This window comes from Aotus nancymaae, unplaced genomic scaffold (genome assembly GCF_030222135.1).
Source record: "Aotus nancymaae isolate 86718 unplaced genomic scaffold, 86718_ANA_hifiasm-v0.15.2.pri h1tg000065l, whole genome shotgun sequence".
Taxonomy (NCBI): Eukaryota; Metazoa; Chordata; class Mammalia; order Primates; family Aotidae; genus Aotus; species Aotus nancymaae.
This window is the reverse complement of record NW_026988480.1, coordinates 9,873,104-9,894,339: the sequence shown is the minus strand read 5'-3', so window position 1 is coordinate 9,894,339 and position 21,236 is coordinate 9,873,104. Positions and strand designations below refer to the sequence as shown.

Here is a 21,236-nt window from a genome sequence, read left to right as displayed (position 1 = left end):
CCCCAGCACACACACTCTATTTCTTCCAAGAGGGTCAGGGAGTTCCCACAGGAGACTGTGGTGTCATGGTTAGGAACCATGAAGCTGTATGAGCTCCAATCCCTGCTACCTCTGACCAAGTCTGTGATCTGGGGCAGGTGTCTCAGTTCCCTCATTTGTAAAATGGGAAGGATAATAATACCTACGTCGGGGGTAATAAGAGAATTACAGATACATATGTCGATGCACAAACATACCCTTCTATAAATGTCCTCTACTAATTTTTGTTTTCGAGATGGGGTTTTGATCTTGTTGCCCAGGCTAGAGTGCAATGGCACGATCTCAACCTCCGCTTACCAGGTTCAAGCTTACCACAACCTCTGCCTTCCAGGTTCAAGTGATTCTCCTGCCTCAGCCTCCTGAGCAGTTGAGATTACAGGCATGTACTACCACACCCAGCTTATTCTGTATTTTAAATAGAGATGAGGTTTCTCCATGTTGGTCAGGTTGGTGTTGAACCCCTGACCTCAGGTGATCCACCTGCCTTGGCCCCCCAAAGTGCTGGGATTACAGGCGCGAGCCACCGTACCCGGCCCTAGTAATATTATACTATTATTACCATCTGGTGGGGGGTAAAATTGAACTCCTCCCAGTTTGCCCACCCTGAGAGCCAGAAACACCCTCATCTTGGGAGGCTCAAATTAAATCTCTGTGAGGGGCCGTTTTTAATGACCAAGCTCAACAATGAGGACACAGGGAAATGGCCACACGCACACGCTACAGGTGCAAGTTTAAATGGTAAAACTTTCTGGAGGGTACTCACAATTGGCATTAAAATTGATGTTCACAGCTCTTCTCTAAGGAAATATTGGAGGATGAGGTCAAATATTCACCCACAGGGTCACTCACTGCAGCACAGCAGTGGTAGTAGAAAGTCAGAAATGATCTAATGTCTAACAGTTGGGAGCTGGTTCAGTAAATCAAGCTGAAAGCATATGATAGGATGGTGTTTTCAAACTGAGAGTTGCCACCCATTAATGAGTCATGAAATCAATTAGTAAATTAACATCAGCTTAAAAAAATTGCTTAAAAAAATTGTTTTTTGAGACAGAATCTCACCCTGTTGCCCAGGATGGAGCACAGTGGCATGATCTTGGCTCACTGCAACCTCCGTCTCCCAGGTTCAAGTGATTCTCCTGCCTCAGCCTCCCAAGTAGCTGGGACTACAGGTGCCTGCCATCATACCCAGCTAATTTTTGTATTTTAGGTAGAGACAAGTTTTCACCATGTTGGCCAGGCTTGTCTTGAACTCCTGACCTCAGGTGATCCATATCCCTCAGCCTCCCAAAATGCTAGGATTATAGGCATGAGCCACTGCTCCTGGCCAGCATTCAAAAAAATTAATGAGGCCAGTGCAGTGGCCCACACCTGTAATCCCTGCACTTTGGGAGGCCAAGTGGGCAGATTACTTGAGGTCAGGAGTACGAGACTAGCCTGACCAACATGATGAAACCCTATCTCTAATAAAAATACAAAAATAAACTGGGCATGGTGGCATGCACCTATAGCCCCAGCTACTCTGGAGACTGAGACAGGAGAATCGCTTGAACCTGGGAGGCAAAGGCTGCAGTGAGCTGAGATCACACCACTGCACTCCAACCTGGGCAACAGAGTGAGACTCTGTCTCAAAAGATAATAATAATGATAGGGTCAGGCACAGTGGCTCATGCCTATAATCCCAGCACTTTGGGAGCCCTTGGCGGTGAGAATCACCTGGTCAGGAGTTCGAGACCAGTCTGGCCGACATGGTGAAACTCTGTCTCTACTAAAAATACAAAAAAAAAAAAAAATTAGCCCCATGTGGTGGTGGGCATCTGTAATCCCAGGTACTCGGGAGGCTGAAACAGGAGAATCACTTGAACCTGGGAGGTGGAGGTTACAGGGAACCAAGATCACACCACTGCACTCCAGCCTAGGTGACAGAGTGAGACTCTGTCTCAAAAAATTAAAATAATAAACTTATAATAAAATAAAAGCCAAGTGCAGTGGCTCACACCTGTAATCCTAGCACTATGGAAGGCCAAAGCAGATCACTTGAGCTCAGGAGTTTGGACCAGCCTGGGCAACATAGGGAGACCCCATCTCTACAAAAAATAAAAAATTAGCTGGGCATGGTGCTATAGTCCCAGCTACTCGGGAAGCTGAGGCAGGAGGATCATTTGAGCTTGGGAAGTCAAGGCTGCAGTGAGCTGTGATCATGCTACTGCACTCCAGCCTAGGTGTCACAGCAAGACCCTGTCTCCAAAAAAAATTAATAATAATAATACTAGAATGGAACCAGCAATATCAGAATGTTTCACATGTATAAGGGCAAGTATTAATATTATTTAGTGAAGCATTTGTTTTAGGCAGGCATGTCTAGGTGTGCTCATGCGTGTCACCTCTCAGTGTAAAATATATTTCTTTCTGAAGGACGTGCTTAAAAGTCCAATAGGAGTGCAGTGGAGATCCACAGTGTACAGGGCCATGGAAACATTGTTTGAGACATACATCTGCTGACAAAAAAAGATGTTCACAGCACATTCAATGAACAACGGTAGCTTCCAAGACTAGAAGTGCCACATGCTCACAGTCCTGGCTTCTGGCGTCTGCCCATGGCTTCTGTGCACTTCCTGAGCTTTCATGGTGGGCATGCACTGTTGCTGTTGTCGTCATCATAATGACAGCCTGGTAGGAACAGTCGTGGGCACTCACCCAGGTAGCTGAGGATGACTGGCAGGAAGACTAAGCCATGCAGCAGGCCCAGCAGGGTGATCAGGAGGTTGAGGCGGAAGAAGAAGATCTGAATGAGCTGGGCCTTGGCGAGGCCCAGGACAAGGATGCCAGGCAGGTTGGTCATGGCCACACCTGCAAACACCTGGAGAGTCAGAGACAGGTGTCAGGCAGGGCACAGGGCATCAGGCAGGGCACAGGGTGTCAAGTAGGCACAGGGTGGCCCAATCCTCCCTACTCACCGCACTGCCCATATAGATGGTGGCCTCTTTGGCCCTTTCCAACCGGGTGGGCTTGGTGCTGACAGCAAAGGAGCGGGTAATGTGGGACACAAACTCCACAGACATGCCCACCGCCTATGGGCAGAGAGGGGGCATCAGCCAAGAAAGGCAGAGGTTGGGGAGGAACTAGGGAGATGAGGCCTCCACCAGGACCAGCGGGCAGGCATCTAGACTCTAGACAGAACTGAGAGTATTTGGCCGGGTGCAGTGGCTCATGCCTATAATCCCAACACTTTGCGAGGCCGAAGTGAGAGGATCACTTGAGTCCAGGAGTTTGAGGCTAGCTTGGGCAACAAAGTGAGATCCCTGTCTCTACAACAAAAATAAAAATATTAGCTAGAGGCAGTGGCATGTGCCTGTAATCCCAGCTACTTGGGAGACTAAGTTGGGAGGATCACTTGAGCCCAGGATTTCGAAGCTACAGTGAGCTGTGATCATGCCACTGCACTCCAGCCTGGGCAACAGAGCAAGACCTTGTCTCTTAAAAAAAAAAAAAAAAGGGGCCAGGCACGGTGACTCATGCCTGTAATCCTAGCGCTTTGGGAGGCCAATGGCTGGATCAGGAGGTCAACAGATCAAGACCAACCTGGCCAACATGGTGAATCCCCATCTCTATTAAAAATACAAAAAGTTAGCTGGGCATGGTGGTGCGTGCCTGTAATCCCAGCTACTCAGAAGGCTTAGGCAGGAGAATCGCTTGAACCCGGGAGACAGAGGTTGCAGTGAGCTGAGATCACACCACTGCACTCCAGCCTGGCCACAGAGTGAGACTCCGTTAAAAAAAAAAAAAAAAAAAGGAACTGAGAATATTCTATGATGCTGGATCCCCAACCACCCCTCCAGGGGCCCCCTGGTGCCTGTGTGTACTGGGTTACCGAGACTAGGTTGATGAGGGACACAGCGTTGTAACTGATGCCCCACAGGGCCATGAAGCCGACGGTGTCCACGAGGATCATGACGATGGAGAGCAGGTTGAGGAGGCCGGAGCGCAGGTCCAGGCCCAGCAGGAGGCAGCAGACGGCAAAGGTGGGCACAAGGCAGAGGCTGAGCATGAAGAGCCCCTCAGGGAGGATTGTCAGGTACTGCTCATAAAACACGTTGGTGATCCTGCCAGAGCGCAGAGCATGGTCACAAGCTCAGGCTTCTGGGCCCTCAAGGTGGGCGGGACACCCCACTTCAGAAGGAGAATGCTGAGGGTCAGGCAGGCATATATTGGGGTACAAACCAGCGAGAGAAATGGGCCTAAGGCCGCAGCCAGAGCCTCCTGACCGAAAACTGGTCCTCATCCCATGTAATTCCTTGCAAGTCCTCCACCCTAACCTCCAGTCTCCAGCAGCCATCCCCCACCTTCCTTCAGCCCAGCCCCTCAGGTCCTCACGTGTAGGGGAAGACCTCAAAAGCCGGGTCTGTCCCAGGCACCTTCCGCAGGTCAGCAGTGATGTTGGTTGCCAGCTCCCGAGCTGCCCGCAGAGCTTCTGTGTAATCCTGTGAGTTTTTCAGGGGCTTGTGATAGGCCATGAACCTGGAGGCTGGGCAGCCACGGCACATGGAAGATGGAAGGGCAAAGGTCAGAGCCCTTTCCAGGACACCCTCAGAACACCCCAGACGCAGTGGCACAGGCGCGTGATCAAGCTGGGTACAAGGCTCTGCCACCATCATTTGAAATTCTTAGTAAATTTTGTCCAAGAGGCTCACATTTTTGTTTTGCACCAACCCTGCAAACTCCACAGCTGGCCCCACTGCTGTAGGAGACCCAGGCCTGACCTTTGATGGATGAAGCCTACAGAGACCTCCCTAGTGAACCAGATTCTTCTCTGTATGGTTTCAAGATACGCATTGGATTTTTTAAAGTAACTTAAAATTTGCATATTCCTATAGGAAAGGACTAAAAAGGAAGGCAGAAAAATGAGAACAGTTGAATTATTAGAGCTGTGGCTTAGGGCTCCTGCCAGAGAAAGGTTATTTCTTAATAACTTTTAAGAAATTAAGGTTATTGGCCGAGTACAGTGGCTCATGCCTGTAATCCCAGCACTCTGGGAGGCTAATGTGGGCAGATCACCTGAGGTCAGCAGTTCAAGATCAGCCTGCCCAACATGGTGAAATCCTGTCTCTACTAAAAATGCAAAAATTAGCTGGGCGTGGTGGTGCGCCCCTGTAGTCCCAGCTACTTGAGAGGCTGAGGCGAGAGAATCACTTGAACCTAGGAGTTGGAGGTTGCAGTGAGCCGAGATCTTGGTATTGCACTCCAGCCTGGGCAACAGAGCAAGACCCCATCTCAAAAAAAAAAAAAATGAAGGTTATTAAGACCCTTATACACTAAAGGGGTTTTTGTTTTTGTTTTTGTTTTTGAGACAGAGTCTCATTCTGTTGCCGCAGCTGGAGTGCAGTTGTACCATCTAGACTCACTGCAACTTCTGCCTCCCGGGTTCAAGTGATTCTCCTGCCTCAGCCTCCCAAGTAGCTGGGATTACAGGCATGCGCCACCATGCCCAGTTAATTTTTGTATTTTTAGTAGAGACAGGTTTCACCATGTTGGCCAGGCTGGTCTTGAACTCCTGACCTCAAGTGATTCACCCGCCTTGGCCTCCCAAAGTGCTGGGATTACAGGTGTGAGCCACCGTGTCTGGCCCAAAAAAAAACCTATTATTTCTTAATTGTGTACAGTGAGCATGTGTATCTGAAAAAGAAACAATAGTGCTATGTAGGTGTGGAGAAAAAAGAAGAGAAATGTTCTTGCATACATAGAATCTCAGAGCCGGGGAGGTGCCTGGAGAACTTCCCACCAGGCCTCTGACCACCTGGAGGGTGGTTCACACATAAATGGCCACCCTGGCCCAGCGATTCTGGGTCTAAAGTCTTGGGTGAGGCCTGAGAATTTACATTTCTTTTTTTTCTTTGTTTCTTTCTTTCTTTCTTTCTTTTTTTTTTTTTAGAGAGAGAGACAAGGTCTAGCTTTTTTGCCCAGACTGGTCTCAGACTAGACTCCTGGGTTCAAGTGATCCTCCTGTCTTGGCCTCCTAATGTGCTGGGATTATAGGCATGAGCAGCAGCACCAGGCTGGAACTTGCATTTCGAACAATTTCCAGGTTATGCTGATGCCGCTGGCTGGGGAAACCTCACTTCTGGGAAGTGCTGCTCTAGACTAACCTAGGGCACACACAAGGAGACTAAGGTTGGAGATGGTGCAGACTTGCCCTGGGATATGGGGGCTTGGCTCTCCTCTCTGCTCCTTCCAGGGCCTGCTCCTCTTTCCCTGACTGACATACCCACTCCCATCTGTCCACACCAGCCCCACCACACTGGCCTCACAGAGCCTGTGGTGCTCAGGGACCAGGGCCGGGCAGGGTGAGTTGCCCTTCTGGGAAGATTAAAACTTCCTAGCTGGAAGGGTGGGGTGAGGGAACTTCAGGCAGCCTTCACCTAGCAGTTCAAACTACGCATTATTTCAGTACAAAGTGAAAGAATCCTTCAAAAGCTCCCCTACCCACTGGCGACCCCTGCGTCCATCTCCAGCACAAGCTCCCTTAGGGCCCCTACACTGAGCACATCTGCACAGAGCTGTGGCCAGCTCCTTTACACAGGTGGCCGTCTCGTTCTGCCATCTGCTGTATGAGCATGCCAGCATGTTGTGGGTCCTTTTCCTGTCAGTCCAACTGCAGCTCCCTTGTTACTTTTTTCTTTTTTTCTTATTTTTGAGAGAGGATCTCACTTTGCTGCCCAGGCTGGAGTGCAGTGTTGTGATCACGGCTCACTGCAGCCCCAACCTCCCAAACTCAGGCATTCCTCCCGCCCAGCCTCCTGAAGAGCTGGGACTACAGACACACAGAACCACACACACCTGGCCAATTTTAAAAATTTTACTTTGTAGAGGAGGTCAGGCGTGGTGGCTCACGCCTGTAATCCCAGCATTTTGGAAGGCCAAGTGGGTGGATCACCTGAGGTCAGGAGTTCGAGACCAGCCTGGCCAACATGGTGAAACTCCGTCTCTACTGAAAGTACAAAAATTAGCCACACCTGGTGGCATGCTCCTGTAGTCCCAGCTACTCAGGAGGCTGAGGCAGGAGAATCACTTGAACCCGGGAGGCGGAGGTTGCAGTGAGCTGAGATTGCACCACTGTACTCCAGCCTGGCTGACAGAGTGACTCCATCTCAAAAAAAAGAAAAAAAAGACCAGCCTGGGCTGGTCTCAAACTCCTGGAGTGCGAGGATTACAGGCATAAGCCACTGCGCCCAGCCTCTTGTTACTTGTTTTCGGGTTTTTTTTTTTTTTTTTCTTGAGATGGAGTTTCCCAGGCTGGAGTACAATGGTGCACTCTTGGCTGACTGCAACCTCTGCCTCCCAGGTTCAAGCAATTCTCCTGCCTCAGCCTCCTGAGTAGCTGGGATTACAGGCATGTGCCACCACACCCAGCTAAATTTTTTTTTTTTCTATTTTTAGTAGAGATGAGGTTTCTCCATGTTGGTCATGCTGGTCCCAAACTCCCAACCTCAGGTGATCTGCCCACCTCCTCCTCCCAAAGTGCTGGGATTACAGGCGTGAGCCACCATGCCCGGCTGCCTGTTGTTACTTTTGATAGCTACTAGGACTGTGCTGTGCCAAGCACCCTAATTCATTTAACCAGCTGCCCTTAGGGTGTAATTTGTGCTGGTAAGAAGGCTTAGCCAGGGTGTAGAGGACTCCCAAGTATGGTATCAACTGCTGATTGAATTCCACATATTTAACGCTGACCATGGACTTGGGAGTGAGAGAAGAAGTGAAGTCTGAGGATGTGGAGTTGGGAAACAAGACCCCTGCTGACAGGGCCAGGGCAGTTAGAAGCCTCTGACAAAGGAGGGAGGGAATATGTGAGGGGCTGTTCCCTGGGGTCCTCAGGGGCCCTCCAGAGCCACCGATTTATGTCCTCCCCTCCAGGCAAGGCCATGCTTACCTAAAACCTGGCCATCTGAAGTTAAGTTCACAGAGGTGCTGTATGCTCCCAGGCCACTGCGAGAAGGTCAGGGCAAAAGCTTAACCAGGGACAAAGCTCCTTTCATCTGCCCAGCCCACAGCAACCCTCGAGAGGCCCCTGATAGCCTCCTCTTGCCTCTCTATATTCACCCCCATCTTGGGTCCCACACGTCTATCCGCCCCAGCAGAAGGCCCTCCCAAGCTTACCCTTTGGGACATTTGATGTTGGGCCGGTCGTTCAGGAACCAGGGAAGATACTTATGGAACTGCTCCACCGAGGGCCTCACAGAGCCCATCGTGATGCTCATGCAGTTCTTTAAGCAGTTCAGGGAGTCTGCAGAGAAAGCAGTGGTCTGGGCAGTGGCACCCAGGGCCAGCAGCCCCTACTCTGTGCCCCTCCTTCCCCTAGTCCCATCAAAGGTCCTGGGCATGCCAGCCTCGACGAGTCACCTCTAGGGGGATTTGCATTTGTCATTTGTGGGAGAAGTTCTCCTCTTGGCTATAGCAACTGTGGGCACCTACAGGCAAAGAGGGGAAGGAAGTTTGGGCAGAAAAACAGGCCCCACAACGACCTTTCCACCTACAAATGCCACTGCTTAGGGTGGCAGGGCCATGTGCCAACCTCAGCTCTCCACTCCTGACTCTCCACTGCCTTGCCACCCTGGAGCACCACGTGCTCTGAAAGAGGGGGCACGGCACACAGCAGCATATGTGCACGATGCCCGCGGACCAGCACAGACACCCACACACAGGTGCTCCTCGTAGAGCGCCTACCCCTGAGGCCACACCTGCACCCATGCCCCCGACGGACCCCGCAGGACGGGTGGAAGGGGTTGAGGGAGCCTCGCCAGCCTTCTCCTTTCTGTTGCCTGTTTGCCCGAGCTGTGATAGGCAGTGAGCCCCTCTGGCCCCATACTCACTGACGGTCGAGGGGCAGAACTTGTCCATATTGGGGCCAGCTATATAAAGGCGGCAGCAGGAGGACGGGGTCAGCCAGTCAATGAAGTCATCCACCCAGGAGGAGGCGGGGATGGCCAGGTAAGATCTGAGGGACAGGTGAGAGGAAGGGTGACAAGGCCAGCTGGGCAGGGTGGTGGGTCCTTCCCGTGGCCAACACCCACTCAGCTGTCCCCAGGCATATGGCAGCAGGGCAGCAGGACAGGAGTAGAATAGGCAGGAAAAGGGGAGTGGAGAGGACTGGGGGACTCGAGCAGGGAGCAGGCTGAGGTTGGGGGGGCCAGGCACTCACTGCTCAGGGAACTCGGTGGCATACTGGATCTTCTGGGTGAGGGAGAAGTTGTTGCAGCCGGCACTGGAGCAGATGGCATTCATGCCAGCCTCGCTGGAGAAGTTGTAGCCCGAGGTGGTAACAAAGTACACCGGGGCCCCCACCTCAAAGTAGCGGTTCAGAAAGAGGAAATAGTCAAGCAGGTAGGAGTCCTGGAAGTGGGGGAGAGTCAGTGAGCTTCGGTTCGCCGTGCACACCCCTAAAGGGCTCACTCCAGCTCACACTCTCAAAGGCACACACAGAGGTACATGGGAAAAGGCACATGCTTAGAGGTCCATGAGCAGAGGAACACACAGAGGAACATGTTCAGAGATACACATGCAGTTACACACTCAAAGGCATGTGCTCAGTGGGACACTCAGAGGTATACAAGCAGGAACATGCTTAAAGGTACACAGAGGTACATGCACATACGCACACAAAATATACACAGGGAGGTGTGTGCTCAGAGGTCACACACAAGGTACATATAAAGAAGGACATGCACAGACACACTCAGGGGTAACCTCAAGATGTATGTGCACTGTGCAATTCCTCCAGATCATAGTTGTAGGTGTACCCACAGATGAACATACTCCAAGGTTCACAGAACAGGTATAATCACGGGTACGAACAGAAGTTTGTATGGGGGTGCAAGCACAGAGCAACACATATCACCTCACGTGAACACACACTGACACCCGAACATCCACACACACATAACTGTACCCCTTCCTATCACCCCCAGTTTGGCACAGCCACAGTCTAACGAGCTGGCCTGTGATGACAGCCCATATTTGTGTGCACATGTGTCAGGGTGTACACCCTCAGAGCCACGCGCCAGGCATCCTCACGGTCTGTTTGCTGCTTTTACAACACAAGGCTCAGAGTGCAATTAGGGAAAATGGCAGAGTAGGAAGTGTCTCTCTCCCCACCTAGACCACAATTTACCTGGTGTAACTTTTTTTTGTATGTTTTCTTTTTTTTTTCAGATGGAATCTCCCAGGCTGGAGTGTAGTGGCGTGATCTTGGCTCACCGCAACCTCCGCCTCCTGGGTTCAAGCGATTCTCGTGCCTCTGCCTCCTGAGTAGCTGGGATTACAGGCACCCGCCACCACTCCTGGCTGATTTTTGTAGTTTTGGGGTTTCACAATGTTGGCCAGGCTGGTCTCAAACTCCTGACCTTAAGCGATCTGCCTGCCTTGGCCTCCCAAAGTGCTGGGATTACAGGCATGAGCCACCACGCCAGCCCTGGTATAACTGTTTTGAAACTCTGGAGTCTCTAGAGGGCTAAAAGCTTCCAGGATAAGGCTTGGACAGTAAATTGTAGTTAATATCAGGCAATCTCAGCTTTTAGCACAGTAGCAACTACCCACTTGCCACTCCCAGGCTCAAGGCACGCAGCCATGCATGCTTTCCAGAAGCAGCTTGTACACAACTTGCAGGAGCCAGGGTAGGCAAGAAAGACACTGTCCACCAAATATCAGCTGAGCATGGTGTCTTACGCTTGTAATTTCAGAACTTTGGGAGGGCAAGGCCAGAGGATCACTTCAGCCCAAGAGTGGGAGACCAGTCTGGGCACATAGTGACCCTGTATCTACAAAAAAAAAAAAAAAAAAATACAGGCTAGGGGCAGTGGCTCAAGCCTGTAATCCCAGCAGTTTGGGAGGCCGAGGCAAGCAGATCACCTGAGGTAGGGATTTCAAGACCAGCCTGACCAACATGAAGAAACCCTCTCTCTACTAAACCCCTTCTTTAATAGAGAATTTAGTAGATAAATTCTCTACTAAAAAATACAAAATTAGCCAGGTGCGGTGGCACATGCCTGTAATACCAGCTACTTAGGAGGCTGAGGCAGGAGAATCACTTGAACCCAGGAGGTGTTGCAGTGAACCAAAATCACACCATCTCACTCCAGCTTGGGCAACAAGAGTGAAACTTTGTCTAAAAAAAAAAGTTAGCTGGGTGTGGTGGCACATGCCTGTAGTCCTAGCTACTCAGGAGGCTGAGGTAGGAGAATCATTTGAGCTTGGAAGTTTGATGCTGCAGTGAGCTATGATTGCAACACTGCACTCTGGCCTAGGCAAGAGAACCAGGCCCTGTCTCCAATAATAAATAAATAGGCTGGGTGCAGTGGCTCAATCCTGTAATCCCAGCACTTTGGGAGGCAGAGGCGGGTTGATCATCTGAAGTGAGGAGCTCGAGACCAGCCTGGCCAACATGGTAAAACCGTGTCTCTACTAAAATACAAAAAATTAGCTGGGTGTGGTGGCAGGTGCCTGTAATCCCAGCTACGTGGGAGGCTGAGGCAGGAGAATCACTTGAACCCGGGAGGCAAGGGTTGCAGTGAGCTGAGATCATGCCATTGCACTCCAGCCTGGACAGCAAGAGCGAAACTCTGTCTCAAAAATAAATAAATAAATAAATCCAAATATCAAGGATCTGAGTTCTGACCATTGATCGTTACTTCTGATATTGGTGGTACAGATACACAGGCAGACAGCCACTATTGCAACTCCCACCACCATTGTTGCAACCCCCTGCACCTCCTACTAAAGGGACTTCCAGGAGATTTAAAGAGTAAGCACCTATCGCCCACCCCTTCATCTTTCCCTTTTTCTCCGTTTGGGAACCATACATGTAAGGACAAGGACATTCAAAAGCAACCATAAATAAGGGCTATTTAGACAGTCACCACACTGCTTAAATGCCCAGAGAGATATGCAGGCTCATAAAATACCTAATACATTAACTCTGTGCCTTAGGCTGATCCCCAGCACAAAAACACCAACAGCAATAAATAAAGCAAGCCCTGGGAAAGAAGGAGAATCTGATCTACAGAGTTACTACATTATAAGAATCAAGTATCCATTTTTCAACCAAAAACAATCACGAAACATACCAAGAAAAAGAAAAATATGGCCCATTCAACAGAAAATATTAACCAACAGAAACTGTCCCTGGGAAGACTAGACAGCAGACTTACTTGACAAAGACGTCAAAACAGTTGTCTCAGCTGGGTGCAATGGCTCATGCCTGTAATCCCAGAACTTTAGAAGGCCAAGGCAGGCAGATCACATGAGGCCAGGAGTTCAAGACCAGCCTGGCCAATATGGTGAAACCCCTGTCTCTGCTAAAAATACAGAAATTAGCCAGGCATGGTGGCAGACACCTGTAATCCCAGCTATTTGGGTGGTTGAGGCTTGATACCAGGAGGCAGAGGTTGCAGTGAGCCGAGAACACACCACTGCACTCCAGCCTGGGTGAGAGAGCAAGCCCTGACTCAAAAACTAAAAAAAAAAAAAAAAAAAAAAAAAAAAAATAGCCTGTAATCCCAGCTACTTGGGAGGCTGAGGCAGGAGAATTGCTTGAACCTGGGAGGCGGAGGTTGTGGTGAGCCGAGATTGCGCCATTGCACTCTAGCCTGGGTAACAAGAGCAAAACTCCGTCTTAAAAAAAAAAAAAAAAAAAAAGTACAGTAACTTAAATGAAAAATTCACTAGAGGGATTCAAAAGCAGTCAGACAAAAGTATTAGCAAACTGAAGATAAGACCATTGAAATTATTGAGTCTGATGAACAGAAAGGAAAAAGAAAGTTAACAGAGCCTAAGGGGCCTGTGAGACATCGCCATCATCAAATAGACCAAAATATGCATTGTAAGAATTCTAGAAGGAAAGAGAAAGGGGAAGAGAGATTATTTGAAAAAATTATGGCCAAAACTCCCCAAATTTGATGAAAGACTTGAATATAAACATTCAAGAAACTCGACAAACTCCAGTAGGATAAACTAAAGAAACCCACACCAAAGGATATTATAATTTAACTGTCAAAAACCAAAGACAAACCAGGCATGGTGGCATATGCCTGTAGTCCCAGCTCCTCAACAGGCTGAGGTGGGAGGATCACTTGAGCCTAGAATTTTGAGTGCATTCTAGGCAATAGCAAGACCCTGTCTCTAAAAAATTAAAATTAAAATTAAAATTTTTCTAAAAGAGAATTTATTGAAAAAAAAAAAAGAGAGAGAAGTGAGTTGGCATATACAAGAGATCCTCAAAAAGATTATCAGCATATTTCTCATCAGAAACCTTGAAGCCCAGATGGCAGTGGGTTTGTAAATGGAAACTGCTGAAGAATGCTGGGAATGGTGGCTCACGCCTGTAATCCCAGCACTTTAAGAGGCTGAGGTGGGTGGATCACCTGAGGTCAAGAGTTCAAGACCAACCGGACCAACATGGCAAAACCTCATCACTACTGAAAATACAAAAATTAGCTGGGTGTGGTGGCACATACCTGTAATCCCAGCTACTCAGGAGGCCGAATCACTTGAACCTGGGAGGCAGAGGTTGCAGTGATCCGAGATCACACCCTGCACTGCAGCCTGGGCGACAGAGGGAGACTCTGTCTCAAAAAAAAAAAAAAAGTGCTGAAGAATAAACAATTGTCAATCAAGAATTCTACTTCCAGCAAGACTGTCACTTAAAAATGAGGGAGACTTTGGGAGGCCGAGGTGGGCGGATCACGAGGTCAAGAGGTTGAGACCATCCTGGCCAACATGGTGAAACCCTGTCTCTACTGAAAATACAAAAATTAGCCAGGCGTGGTGGCACACACCTGTGGTCCCAGCTACTCAGGAGGCTGAGGTGGAAGAATCGCTTGAACCCAAGAGGTGGAGGTTGCAGTGAGCTGAGATGGTGCCACTGCACTCCAGCCTGGTGACAGAGCAAGACTCTGTCTCAAAAAAAAAAAAAATGAGGGAGAAGGCCAGGCATGGTAGCTCATGCCTATAGTACCAGCACTTTGGGAGGCGGAGGCAGTTGGATCATTTGGGGCCAGGAGTTTGAGACTAGCTTGGCTAACATGGTGAGACCCTGTCTCTGCTAAAAATACAAAAATTAGCCAGGTGTGGAGGCACGCACCTGGGGAGGCTGAAGTAATAGAATCTCTTGAACTTAGGAGGTGGAGGTTGCAGTGAGCTAAGATCGCACCACTGCACTTAAGTCTGGGTGACAGAGTGAGACTCCATCTCAAAAGAATAAAAATAAAAATAAAATGAATAAAAATGAGGGAGAAGCCAGATGAGGTGATTCATCCTATAATCCGAATACTTTGGGAGGCTGAGACAGGAGGATCACTTGAGCCCAAAAGTACAAGGCCAGCCTGGGTAACATAGTGAGAACTCATTTCAAAAAAAAATTTTTTTTTTTTTTGAGACGGAGTTTCGCTTTTGTTACCTAGGCTGGAGTGCAATGGCGCGATCTCGGCTCACCGCAACCTCTGCCTCCTGGGTTCAGGCAATTCTCCTGCCTCAGCCTCCTGAGTAGCTGGGATTACAGGCACGTGCCACCATGCCCAGCTAATTTTTTGTATTTTTAGTAGAGACGGGGTTTCACCATGTTGACCAGGATGGTCTCGATCTCTTGACCTCGTGATCCACCCGCCTCGGCTTCCCAAAATGCTGGGATTGCAGGCGTGAGCCACCATGCCCGGCCCAAAAAATTTTTTAATTAAAAAATAAAAATGGGCCAGGCATGGTGGTCATGACTGTAATTGCAGCACTTTGGGAGGCCAAGATGGGCAGATCCCCTGAGGTCAGGAGTTGATGACCAGCCTGGCCAACATGATAAAACCCCATCTCTATTAAAAATACAAAAAATTAGCTGGGCATGGTGGCACGTGCCTGTAATCCCAGCTACTCAGGAGGCTGAGGCAGGAGAATTGCCTGAACCCAGGAGGCGGAGGTTGCAGTGAGCCGAGATCGCGCCATTGCACTCCAGCCTGGGTAACAAGAGCGAAACTCCATCTCAAAAAAAAATAAAAAAATTTTAAAAATAAAAATGAGGGAGAAATTAAGACATTCTTTTTTTTTTTTTTTTTTGAGACGGAGTCTCGCTCTTGTTACCCAGGCTGGAGCGCAATGGCGCGATCTCGGCTCACCGCAATCTCCGCCTCCTGGGTTCAGGCAATTCTCCTGCCTCAGCCTCCTGAGTAGCTGGGATTACAGGCACGCGCCACCGCGCCCAGCTAATTTTTTGTATTAGTAGAGACGGGGTTTCACCATGTTGACCAGGATGGTCTCGATCTCTTGACCTCGTGATCCACCCGCCTCGGCCTCCCAAAGTGCTGGGATTACAGGCTTGAGCCACCGGGCCCGGCCGAGAAATTAAGACATTCTAAGATCAACGAAAGCTGAAGGAGTTAGTTACCACTAGACCTGCCCTGAAAGAAATGCTAAAAGGAATCCTGTAGGTTGAAATAAAAAGACATTAAACAGGCTGGGTGCGGTGTCTCACGCCTGTAATCCCAGCACTTTGGGACGCCGAGGCAGGTGGATCATCTGAGTTCAAGACCAGCCTGACCAACATGGAGAAAACCCATCTCTACTAAAAATACAAAATTAGTCAGACATGGTGGCACATGTCTGTAATCCCAGCTACTCAGGAGGCTGAGGCAGGAGAATCGCTTGAACCCAGGAGGCAGAGATTGTAGTGAGCCAAGATCACACGCATTGCACTCCAGCCTGGGCAACAAGAGTGAAACTCCAGCTCAAAAACAACAACAACAAAAAAAAAAAAACCAGAGAGAGAATAAGGAAACAATAGAGAAAATCCATGAGGTCATTGTTTCTTCAGAAAGATTAACAAAATCGACAACTCTTTAGGTAGATTAGCTAAGGGGGAAAAAGACTCAAATTATTAAAATCAGAATTGAAAGTGAGGACATTCATACTGATTCTACAGAAATAAAAAGGATTATAAGAAAATACTCTGGGCCGGGCGCGGTGGCTGACGCCTGTAATCCAAGCACTTTGGAGGCCAAGGCGGGTGGATCACCTGAGGTCGGGAGTTCAAGACCAGCCTGACCAACATGGTGAAACCCCATCTTAAAAAAAAAAAAAAGAAAAGAAAAGAAAATACTCTGGGACTGGGTATAGTGGCTTATACCTGTAATCCCAGCTCTTTGCAAGACTGAGGCAGAAGGATTGCTAAAGGCCAGGAGCCTGAGACCAGCCTGGGCAATATAGCAAGACCTCATCTCTACTAAAAAAAAAAAATTAACTAGGTATGGTGGCACACGCCTATAGGCCCAGCTACTTGGGAGGCTGAGGTGGGAGGATCATTTGAGCCAGTAAGTTGAGGCTGCAATAAGCTCTAATTGTGCCACTGCACTCCAGCCTAGTGACAGAGCAAGATCCTGCCTCTATAAAAAATAATAATAATAGTATAAAAACAAAGAAGAAAGTACTATGTACGATTGCATATCTAAAGTTATATAAATTAGATGAAATGGACACAGACAAATTCCTAGAAACACAAAACCTACCAAGACCAAGTCATCAAGAAATAAAAAATCTGAATAGACCCATAACTCATAAAGAGATTGAATCATTCATTAAAACTGGTCCCAACATAGAAAAACCCTGAACTCAATGGCTTCTCTTGTGCATTCTACCAAATGTTTAAAGAAGAATTAACATCAATGCTCCTCAAACTTCCAAAAAAAGAAAAAGAAAAGGAAGGAACACTTCCTAACTTATTCTATGAGGCCGGCATTGCCCTAATACCAAGCCAAAGACACTACAAGAAAATAAAAACCACAGACCAAAATCCCTTAAAAACACTGATTTAAAAAAAAAAAAAACACTGATGCAAAAGTCGTCAACAAAATACCACCAAACTGACTTCAACAGCATATTAAAAGGATGATACACCATGACCACTGGGCTTTATTCCTGGAATCCATTTAACAAAAATCCAACATCCTTTCATAATAAAAACATTCAGAGTACTAAGAATACAAGGATCTTCCTCAAAATGTTAAAGGCCATATATGAAAACTCACAGGAAATGTAATACTCAATGATGAAAGACTGAAAGCTTTTTCTCTAAGATCAGGAACAAGACAAGGATGCCCACTTTCACCTCTTCTCTTCAACATAGTATTGAAAATTCTAGTCAGAGAAATTAGACAAAAAGAAGATATTAAAGGCATCCAAATTGAAAAGGAAGTAAAATGATCTAAAGTACAACATAAAGACTCTACTTTAAAAAACTGTTAGAACTAGGCCGGGCGCTGTGGCTCACGCCTGTAATCCTAGCACTTTGGGAGGCCGAGGTGGGTGGATCGATCACCTGAAGTCAGGAGTTCAAGACCAGCCTGGCCATCATGGTGAAACCCCATCTTAAAAATAGTAATAATAATAATAAAGAAAAGCTGTTAGAACTAACAAATAACAAATTCATGATGTTTTGGGCTGGATGAAACAAAAAAAAAGAACTAACAAATTCAGCAAAGTTGCAGGATACAAAATCAGTATATGAAAATCAGTTGCATTACTAAACACCAATAAAGAATAATGTGAAAAGAAAAATTAAAAAACACTTCTATTTACAGTTGCATCAAAAAGAATAAGATACTTAGGAACTGCATTCACCAAAAAAATTAAAGACTTGAACACTGAAAACTACAAAATATTGCTGAAAGAAATTAAACAAGACATAAATGAGTGGAAAGACATCCTGCGTTCATTGATTGGAAGACAATATTGTTAAGATGTCAACGCTACCAAAGCAATCTACAGATTCAGTACAATCTGTATCATAATCCCAATGGCATTTTTTTGAAGAAATAGAAAAATTCATCATAAAATTCATGTAGAATCTCAACGGAACCCAAATAACCAAAACAATCTTGACAGAGAATAACAAAGTTGTAAGACTCATACTTCCTGATTTCAAAATTTACCAGAAAGCTACAGTAATCAAAACAGTATGGCACTGGCATAAGTACTGACGCATGGACCAATGGAACAAATAGAGAGTTCAGATATAAGCCCTCACATATATCGTCAAATGATTTCTTAACCAGAGTGCCAAAACTCATTCAATGGGAAAAAGACAGATTTTTGACAAATGGTGCTAAGGAAACTGGATATCCACATGCCAAAGAATGCAGTTGGCACCTTACCTAACACCAAAGACCTAAATGTAAGACACAAAGCTATAAAACTCTTAGAAGAAACTTAAGAGAAAACATGACAGCATCGGCATTGGCAGTGATTTCTTGGATGTGACCCAAAGGCACAAGCAGTAAAAAAATAAATAAATAAATTGAACTTCATGAATATTTTAAATTGTGCATTAAAGGACACTCTCAACAGAGTAAAAATGGAACCCATAGAAAGGAAGAAAATATTTGCAAATCACATGTCCAATAAGGGATTAGTATCCAAAATATAGAATGAATTCTTAAAACTCAACAACAAAAAACAGTCTAATCCGAAAATGGGCAAAGGACTTGAATAGACATTTCCCCAATGTATAAATTGCCAACAAGCAAATGAAAGGATGCTCAGCATCACTAACCATTAGAAACATGCAAATCAAAACCATTGAGATACCACTTCATGGCCACTAAGATGACTATTAAAAACAAGAAGAAGAAAATAACGCATGTTGGTGAGGCCTTGTGCACTGCTGGTGGGAATTTAAAATGGTGCAATTGTGGAAAGCAGTATAAAGGTTCCTTAAAAATTTAAATAAGGCAAGGCACAGTGGCTGACACCTGTAATCCCAGCACTTTGGGAGGCCAAGTCTGGCAGATCACAAGGTCAGGAGATCGAAACCATCCTGGCCAACATGGTGAAACCCCATCTCTACTAAAAATACAAAAATTAGCTGGGCCTGGTGGCACGTGCCTGTAATCCCAGCTGCTCAGGAGACTGAGGCAGGAGAATCGCTTGAACCTGGGAGGTGGAGGTTCCGGTGAGCCAAGACTGTGCCACTGCACTCCAGCCTGGGACACAGCGAGATTCCGTCTCAGAAAAAAAAAAAAATTTTAATAGAATTACCATATGATCCAGCAATTCGACTTCTGGGCATGTACCCAAAAGAATTGAAAGCAGAGACTTGAACATTCATGTTTATAGAGCATTATTCACAATAGCCAAAAGGTGGAAGCAACCCAGTAACAGATGACTTGATAGTACAATGGAATATTATTCAGCCTCAAAAAGGAAGGAAATTCTGACACATGCCACAACATGGATGAACCTTGAAGACATCATTCTATGTGAAATAAGCCAGTCACAAAAAGACAAATATTGTGTATAAGTTCACTTATATGAGGTGCCTAGAGTGGTCAGACTCAAAGAACAGAAGTAAATGAGCCAGGCATGGTGGCTCACACCTGTAATCCCAACACTTTGGGAGGCTGAGGCAGGCGGATCATGAGGCCAGGAGTTCAAGACCAGCGTGACCAATATGGCAAAGCCCCAGCTCTACTAAAAATAGAAAAATTAGCCAGATTTGGTGGCACGCACCTATAGTCCCAGCTACTTGGGAGGCTGAGGCAGGAGAAGCACTTGAACCTGGGAGGCAGAGGTTGCAATCAGCCAAGACCATGCCATTGCACTTCAGCCTGAGCGACAGAGTGAGACGCCCTCTCAAAAATAAAAAAATAAAGGAATGTGATTGTGTCAGGGGCTGAGGGGAGAGAGAATGGGGAGTCACTGGTTACTGGTAAAATTTCGATTTTGTGAAAAGGAAAGAGTTTTGGTGGTGATAGTTGAATAGTATGAGTGTGCTTGATATCACTGAACTGTACACTAAAAAATGGTTACAATGGTAATTTTTTATTATGTGTATTTTACTACAATAGGAAAACTGGGAAAAAACGATAAAATTTTTAAAAGCAGTAAGAAACAAATGTCCCCAACAAAAAAACTGAAAGGCATCAACATAAAACCTCAGAGGGTCTGGCAGCCCATCACCTCCTTCCTTCTTGCTCTTGAAGCACTAGAGACCCTCTTCACCTCAGCCCCATGACACAGCCCCCAGGGCTTCCACAGGTGGCAGGGTCATTCTGTGACCCTCGCTGGCTTCCCCACCTGCTCTCCCTCCATAGGGTCACCCAAAGCACACACCTGAGCCATGTGCTCTTGTCCTCCCTCACCTGGCTTCCAGGACCCCAGGCCAGTACCGCCTAACACGTCTACCCCAGCCGCCGCACCCCACTCAGCCCTGCCGCGGGCTCTGGCCTGGCTGCTTCCACTGGGACTCCTGCCGGTGCCCAGACCCTTGCCCAAACCTCCATCACAGTTCCCCAGATGGGTCCTAGACATCGACCCCCCCCCCATGATGCCCTCCCTCTCCCGAGCTTGGTCATGCAGTCTGACTGTGTGTCTCAGACTTTGCTGGGTGGGTGCTTCCTCTGGGCCACCAGCCCACAGTCACCATGGGTGCACACCCAGATGAGCTGGGTCCCCAGCCTTGGCTGATGCATTGTGCTTGTCAGCCCACACACTTACTGGTCCAGGCTAGGCAATCAGCACTGTCTCCCACCATGCCCTTGGCCTCCAGCTCATCTCACTCCTATCCCACCCCAACAGTTGCTCACACACCCAGGAAACGCACCTGGGCTCACTCCAGCCTCCCATTGATGAGTCTGTCATCACCTTCCTCTACAAATCTTTTGCGACCTTAGAGGTCCCCTCCAACCATGGGGCCTTCCTTCCCCTGAACCTCTCCCCTCCCTGGCTTTGGGCCCAGAGGATTCACAGGGCTGGACACAGGGCAGGCACTCAGCAAAGTGGCAGTCGTTCCTTGTGGCCTGCCTTCTCACGTAGACAGCTCTCGGATGCCTGGGCCATCTCTTACTGTGGCCTGGGGCTGGTACCTGGCTCCTGTGCTGTTCATACATGGACGTGGCTTCGCTCCCCAGGACTGCTAGGAATGCCTCTGAAGCAGTAAGCAATTCTGCACCTCCAGCTAAGCCCCTGGCAGGAGACTCCCCCTACCCATCTCTGCTGGTTGCAACTGCCCCTCCCCAAATCCCAGGGACCTAAGGGTTGAGAAGGGCCTGGGCTCACCTTGGGCAGGGCCAGCTCCTGGTCCAGTCCCACGCTGATGTGGCACATGTAGTAGAGACTCACTCCGAACAGGGCGAGCAACAGCAACAGCTGGGAAGGGACCTGCTGCATGAGACCACCCT

General features: G+C 47.8%; 2 protein-coding genes across 3 annotated transcripts in view; one reads left to right on the top strand and one right to left on the bottom strand.

Annotated features, from left to right (window-relative positions):
- OGDH (oxoglutarate dehydrogenase) overlaps positions 1 to 21,236 on the top strand; it is a 470,461-nt gene that overhangs the window by 278,362 nt on the left and 170,863 nt on the right. The window lies entirely within an intron of this gene.
- The window catches only part of NPC1L1 (NPC1 like intracellular cholesterol transporter 1), a 31,849-nt gene that overhangs the window by 1,405 nt on the left and 9,208 nt on the right, over positions 1 to 21,236 (bottom strand). The window contains exons 10-19 of one of the 2 annotated variants that reach the window (XM_064366646.1): positions 21,115 to 21,204; positions 9,230 to 9,420; positions 8,901 to 9,025; positions 8,188 to 8,314; positions 7,961 to 8,016; positions 7,103 to 7,180; positions 4,411 to 4,561; positions 3,908 to 4,139; positions 2,994 to 3,107; positions 2,734 to 2,896 (exon numbers count right to left, since the gene is read on the bottom strand). In XM_064366646.1, the coding sequence (XP_064222716.1) occupies positions 2,734 to 2,896; positions 2,994 to 3,107; positions 3,908 to 4,139; positions 4,411 to 4,561; positions 7,103 to 7,180; positions 7,961 to 8,016; positions 8,188 to 8,314; positions 8,901 to 9,025; positions 9,230 to 9,420; positions 21,115 to 21,204 (1,327 nt within the window). The remainder of the gene's footprint in view (positions 1 to 2,733; positions 2,897 to 2,993; positions 3,108 to 3,907; positions 4,140 to 4,410; positions 4,562 to 7,102; positions 7,181 to 7,960; positions 8,017 to 8,187; positions 8,315 to 8,900; positions 9,026 to 9,229; positions 9,421 to 21,114; positions 21,205 to 21,236) is intronic. The other variant, XM_064366645.1, reaches the window with a different exon arrangement.